The 6,936-nt window shown below is 35.7% G+C and overlaps 1 protein-coding gene across 1 annotated transcript; it reads left to right on the top strand.

Annotated features, from left to right (window-relative positions):
• Positions 1-217: 217 nt before the first annotated feature.
• Positions 218-1,177, top strand: LOC110289628 (olfactory receptor 8U8). The gene has a single exon (XM_021155919.1). It carries the CDS (start codon positions 218-220, stop codon positions 1,175-1,177), a length of 960 nt encoding a protein of 319 aa, XP_021011578.1.
• Positions 1,178-6,936: the final 5,759 nt, after the last annotated feature.

Here is a 6,936-nt window from a genome sequence, read left to right as displayed (position 1 = left end):
AAGGAATCACACAGATCCTTTTGCAAGGACAAAATTGGATCATGCGTACTATGGAATGCCACAGTTCCAGAGACTAAGTTTCTGTGAAACTCTGCCTCAGGACTGCATCCAGGCTTTTTGGCCTGTCATGCGTGTCACTACTGGAGTGGATGTAACAAAAGTATAAATATGTCATTTGACTTTTTCTTTACTCCTCATACAGATGTCCTGAAGACTCATGGCTCAGATAAACTGCACCCAGGTGACAGAGTTTATTCTTGTGGGCCTCACAGATCGCAAGGAGTTAAAGATGCCCCTCTTTGTGGTGTTCTTATTTATCTATCTTTTCACAGCAATAGGCAATCTGGGATTGATCTTGGTCATTAGAACAGATGCAAGACTCAACACACCCATGTACTTCTTCCTCAGCAACCTGGCTTTTGTTGATTTCTGCTACTCCTCTGTCATTACACCTAAGATGCTTGGGAATTTCTTGTATAGCAAAAATGTCATATCCTTCAATGCATGTGCTGCCCAGTTAGGCTGCTTTCTCACATTTATGGTATCAGAGTGCTTGCTCTTGGCTTCCATGGCATATGATAGATATGCAGCAATTTGTAACCCTCTATTGTATATGGTCACAATGTCTCCTGGAATATGCATTCAGCTTGTAGTTGTGCCCTATAGCTATAGTTTTCTCATGGCATTGATTCACACTCTTCTAACCTTCCGTCTATCCTATTGCCATTCCAATATCATCAATCACTTCTACTGTGATGACATGCCTCTTCTCAGGCTAACTTGCTCAGATACTCACTACAAGCAGCTGTCTATTTTGGCCTGTGCTGGAATCACATTCATTTCTTCTGTTCTGATTGTTTCTGTATCCTACATGTTCATTATTTCTGCCATTCTGAGGATGCGCTCAGCTGAAGGAAGACGTAAAGCCTTTTCCACCTGTAGCTCTCACATGATGGCAGTGAGCATATTCTATGGAACGCTTATCTTTATGTACTTGCAGCCGAGTTCTGACCATTCTCTTGATACAGATAAGATGGCCTCTGTCTTCTACACAGTGATCATCCCCATGTTGAACCCTTTGATCTACAGCCTCAGGAACAAGGATGTGAAAGAGGCCCTGAAGAGGGTCATGGACAATAGAAACCAGACTTCTATATTTAGAGAACTAAGAAAATGATTTTAATAAACAAACATAGACTTATGTTCTTAGTCTTTTCTCCCCAATATTGGTAAAATGAATTTAATGTCATATACTTCATTTGTGTTCAATAGAGATCTTTTCATTAAAAAAAAAAAACCAACCACTTCTATATTCTTTCTTTCTCTTTTACTATTTTTTCTTTTACTGAAAATAGGTAATTTTTCATACAATATGCTTCGATTGCAGTTTCCCCACCATTGACTCCTCCCAATTCTTCCCCATTTCCCCTCCTATCTGGGTCAACCCCATCTCTGTCTCTCATTAGAACACAAACAGGCAACAAAGGGATAATGATGGAAAATTAAATAGAAAGAAATAAAAAGTTAAACAAATACAAAATTAAATAAAATAGAAAGAAAACCAAACTCATTGAAACAGCATAAAACAAATGAACATGAGGAAAAAAGCCCAAGAAAAGTCAAAGGAAGTATATATATATATATATGTAGAGACTCACTCATATTCATGCTCAGATGTCCCATAAGAACACAAAACAAGAAGCTATAACATATACATAAAACTCGAAAAAAACCAAAAAAAAAAAAAAAAAAAAAAAACCCTGTAGTGTAAGAAAGAGAATTACAAGGCGGCTGTGGTGGTGCACGCCCTTAATCTCAGCACTCCGGAGGCATAGGCAGGTGGATTTCTGAGTTCGAGGCCAACCTTGTCTACAGAGTGAGTTCCAGGACAGCCAGGGCTATACAGAGAAACCCAGTCTCGAAAAAAACAAAAACAAAAACAACAAAAACAAAGTGTTGGGGCCGGCCTGTGGCTCTCATGTCCGGGTTTGAGCCTAGGAGGCAACCGGAGCTGAAAGAGAAGAGGGAACCTAGGCAGGTCGAGAAATAATGGAAACCAAGACAAGCTAGTTTGTTCAAGGCTCAAAGGTTTAATGGGGATCGTGCTTATAAAGAAGAGGGGGAGGCCCATCCCCCACTGGTTCATTCTTGGAGCCTGGAAGCAGCTGCAGGTGACTACTATGTGCACAGCTCCAGGTCCTCTCAGCAGGTAGCAGTATCAAGGTAGCAGTATCTTGAAGAGGAACAGGGACAGTGGCTGAACAATAGAGTGATCTAGGGAGGAAGGTTCCACCCTAGGTAATCTATTCTGTGGCAGCAAAGTCAAGGTTTGGCTCAGCCTGCTTCAGGCTGAGGGGGAGGTTACAAAAAAAGAAAGAGAATTACAAAAATTATATTCAATTAAAGATAAAAATGTCTTTACCAAATCCTTCCACTCAGGACACAGAGACCCCTACAGAAAAAGAAACAGGAAAGTGTGTAAGAGTCCGAGAGGATGGAGAATTCCAAGTAAACAAAGCTTTTTAGGCACAAAAGAGCTGGCACACATATCTACTAAGAGAGACTTAAGCAGTGTGTAAAGGGTCTGCACCAGATGGGGTCCTAGTGCTGAAAGAAATATTAGACACAAGCCCCATCCCAAACCTGGAAGCTATCTCCAACAGATAATCACTTGCAAATGAAAACAATAGTTCTGTCCAAGTGAGTCTCACTGGGGAAACAAATCACTCTTAAGGGTAGCCATAGTTGGCCAACAGAAAATGAACTCAGCAGCATCTTTGGAGGTTCTTTGTCTTATAATATCATACCGAGGCTTTTAAATTTTAATCTCTGTCCTTTCTTCAACATGTTTTATTTCTTCTGGCTTTAAAATAATGACTGCAGCACCTCTTGCTGGTAATGCTAAGGGAAAGGTATTCCACCAGTTAACTTCCCAATCTTTGTTTTTGTTGTCATTATTGTTTGTTTGTTTGTTTTTTTAAGATGACCTGTGTTTCTTGGAGGCAACCAATAAATTATTCTTGCCTGTCTCACTTCACTTGGTAAAGGTGTTTACTTCACAGTATATGAATATTTTCTAAATGAAAACTAGTGGATTTAAAACAAACTATTTCACATATAGCTCATCTTCACTTAATTGGGAAAATGGGTACTTTCTCTATTGACTAATTTATTCAAATATAAAAATCACTCTTTATATGTTTATTACTGAAAGACGTTCATAGTGTGTAGAAAAACATGCTGTTACTAAGCAACACTGGAAATAATGGAAATCAGAGAAAAATGACAATTCCAAAATCAGAATATTAGAGAAATGATGTGATAAAATAGAGTTTAAGATCTTTTTTTTTCTATAAACCGAAGAACTATATTAATTATCTCTCACCTGCCTTGGGATGCCTATGGAGCACAGACTATAATTTTCCCTGATAATCTTTCTTACATCATTCTTCTAAATAGACCCTTTGGGATAGAGGCACCAATATAAGCCCATAGGTTGTTGCCCCCAAACATTACTTGCTGAAGAAATAGAGCCTCATGTTTTCCAAGTAAGTTCGATGGACAGTTTTTGACATTAGTGATAAAGTAAATATTTTAAAATTTAAGATTATAATAGTCTTCAGCCTGAAACATTTTATGATTGAATTTTTTTCTGAAATTAAGTTTAATCGTTTATTCTTATTCTATTTTAGTTGTATATGTATCTAATAGTATATAAAATGTATAATTTAATTGGGTTGGGAAAGTACTTGAGATTTCTAAAACCTAGCAGTTATTTAAGAAGGAGTAGACACAGAAAGGAAAGATTGTAATCTATGTCAACAGCTCAATATTTAAAATTCTGTCTTTCAATACCCACTCTTCTTTAGAGCAGCAAATGTAGATTGCAGAAACAGTACCTATGCCTAGAAATAAAATTCTACTATCTTAATCCCAACACTCAGGAGGCAGAGCAGAGGCAGGCAGATTTCTGAGTTCCAGGCCAGCCTGTTCTACAAAGTGAGTTCCAGGACAGCCAGGGCTATACAGAGAAACCCTGTCTTGGAAAAACCAAAACCAAAACCAAACCAAACCAAACAAAAAACCAAACAAACAAAAACAAAACAACAACAAAACAACAACAAAACAACAACAACAACAAAATTCCATCTTTTTCCTCTTTGATAAATCATGACTGTTTAACCAAGAAGAAAGTTTTACATCTATGCTTGAAGAAATTTCTCTCTATTTTGTATTTTCAATAAATAAGCCAAATAGTTCTGAATAAGGAACAAAATTACCAGTGCATGGCATTGTCCTAATTTAATCACCAGCCTCAACATTTTTCTTTTTAGTTTTATTAGTTAAATTATTTATTTACTTTACATCCCTATCTCAGCTTCCCCTTCCTCTTCTCCCAGTCCTCACTCCCACATGCCCTACCCCTACCCCACCTCTCTTCCTTTTCCCAGATGCCTTAGCATATCACGTAGCAGTAAGACTAGGAGCATCTTCTATGGAGACCAGGTCTTTTAATGCTATATTATCATTATAATAAAAACACAGCAGACATGAAAATGAAGACAAATGTCAATAAAGCCTCAACTCTATGCAAAGAACTGTAGCTACCTAAGAAGTGCTAAGAGGGGGTGAAATAGGGGGTGTTTTTTTCTCCCCAGAGAATCACACAATTTGGTTATCTAATAACAAATGTTCAGTCTTGAAAATAAATACAGAGAAAGCAAGTTGTATTTACTTAGGAACATACATGTATAAATATATGTATATAACAATGATTAATTAAAACAGAAGCAATGAATTTAAAAAAGAACAAGAAGTGTTTTTTATGACTCTAGGATTCATGTCTTTATTAAGAATGACATTGACAATGATCAAATAAGTTAATTTCAGGTATTCCAGTTTCCTTCTGTGAATTAAACAGATATTCTTGTTTAAGATTTATGGTTTTCACATTCAATTGTGCCTTCTCTTGTTTTCTTGTGTTTATTTTTGTTTTGTCCATTTCCAATATGTTAGTTTTTGTTTTATTTTATTATTATCTGTTAGAAAACGGTGTGTTTCTAATGAGAAAGGGAATCGATCTACATGGAAGGGGAATATATAAGGAGTAGAGTGAGGATAAATTATAATCATTCTATATAAAGGAAAAATCTATTTTCATTAAAACAGGAAAGTTGTATTTTTTTCCTAGAGTTGTTTCATGAGACAGAATATGAAAGTATATATCTGGACACACAATCTCAACAAGGGCTTTTATAAATCACTGACTTATGTAGTCTTCTATAACCCTTTATGATTCTTAGCTGTGTGAATAATTTTGTATACTGACCTCATTTTTAAACACTAACAAGAGGAGATATTAGAGGGAGGAAATGGAAATGAGAAGAGGAAACTTATATCACTCACTGTGTTATGATTCTAAAAAATAAAACAAATGGATAATAAATAAATACGCTGACTTTTGTATAATAGAGGCAGTGTCAAGAAAGCTTATTAATGTAGACTTAGGATCAGAAATTTGTCTAATTTATGTGCATTGAGTGGCAAACTACTGAGCATTCATGTTGTAGAAATCCAAAGAAAAGAGCAGATATATGTAAGAAATTTTCTGAAGGTGATAGAGTTTCTTATGACTTTGATTCAGTATTAAAAGATATATGATGTTCAAGTAAATACATACAAAAGTACATGTATATACAGTCTTCTTTTTCACAGGATTATAAGTTCAAAGGGGTTGGAAAAGTTCCGGGTGTGAGGAAAAGTGAAACAGTATTTCAGAAAAGTAATAAAACAAATTATCCCAAGAAACCACAAAATGGTGGGAAGCCATGCATGTTTGTGTTCCTAAATTTGGCAGCAAGATCGATAGGCCTTGGGTAGAAAAAAAGGAAGGAACTAATCATATATAATGAAACCCTAAAAGAGGGTGACTATACGGCACTTTCACTGAAATATATATTAGCAATGAGAAAATGTGATTTTGGTAATTTTTTGAGATTTGGACAGCCACATATCTATATATGAGGTATAATTTTGGATTTTTTTCACATGTTATATGACAACTTTTAACATATTTCCAACACTTGATCATGTCTAAAACTATCCTTATGCCATCATCAAGTAGATTTACAAATTAAAGCATGATTTTCTTTTTCATATTTGAAATTGTTTCCTTAAATTGATGATTGACCATCATTTATTCATATCAATGTAAAATATATGACATGACTCCTAAAAGTCCCTTGCTCTGGATTTTTCTCCATGCATTTTAAATTCTATATGCCTATGCTAAAAGATAGTTTAGAATTAAGTGCTTTGGTGTGTGTGTGTGCTTGTGTGTGTGTGTGTGTTTGAGACAGAGATTCTAAAGCTTTCAGTGTGAGTTAGAATGACTGGTCAATGATGTCTGAGCCTCCTGTGTTTTCTTTGGAATTTGTCTAATTTTGCTCTCTACTGACTTTGGCCGATTCCTCCCTCTGAAAATAATTCATAGGATGCTATGTTTTAATAAACTTGCTTAGAGTAAGTCATCAGCTGATACAGGACTCTCTGATCCCAGCTATTATATTGTGCCTCAAACTTTGATCATCACACTGGATACCTTACTGTTTAGAGCTATTAATCTGTGGGTTTCAGTCACTTACATGCTTGTAATTGTCTTAATAATGCATGTGGATAACATGATGACAGATACTATAATGTGCTTATAGCATATTTATTTCTGTTTGTTTTTTGTCAAAAATCTGTTGTAAAATACCCATTATACAAATGAAATAGAAGGTTCTCAGAACGTTTCAGTATCTGACATAAAGTTTTTTTTCATTTTTAATATTTTTTTTATTACGTATTTTCCTCAATTACATTTCCAATGCTATTCCAAAAGTCCCCCATACCCCCCCTCCACTTCCCTACCCACCCATTCCCATTCTTTTGGCC

The sequence above is a fragment of the Mus caroli genome, chromosome 2 (genome assembly GCF_900094665.2).
Source record: "Mus caroli chromosome 2, CAROLI_EIJ_v1.1, whole genome shotgun sequence".
Taxonomy (NCBI): domain Eukaryota; kingdom Metazoa; phylum Chordata; class Mammalia; order Rodentia; family Muridae; genus Mus; species Mus caroli.
This window is presented reverse-complemented; position numbering and strand designations above follow the sequence as displayed.

What these genes read in the sequence shown, in the direction of transcription:
- LOC110289628 (XM_021155919.1), top strand. Translation starts at nt 218, where the DNA reads ATGGCTCAGATAAACTGCACCCAGGTGACAGAGTTTATTCTTGTGGGC.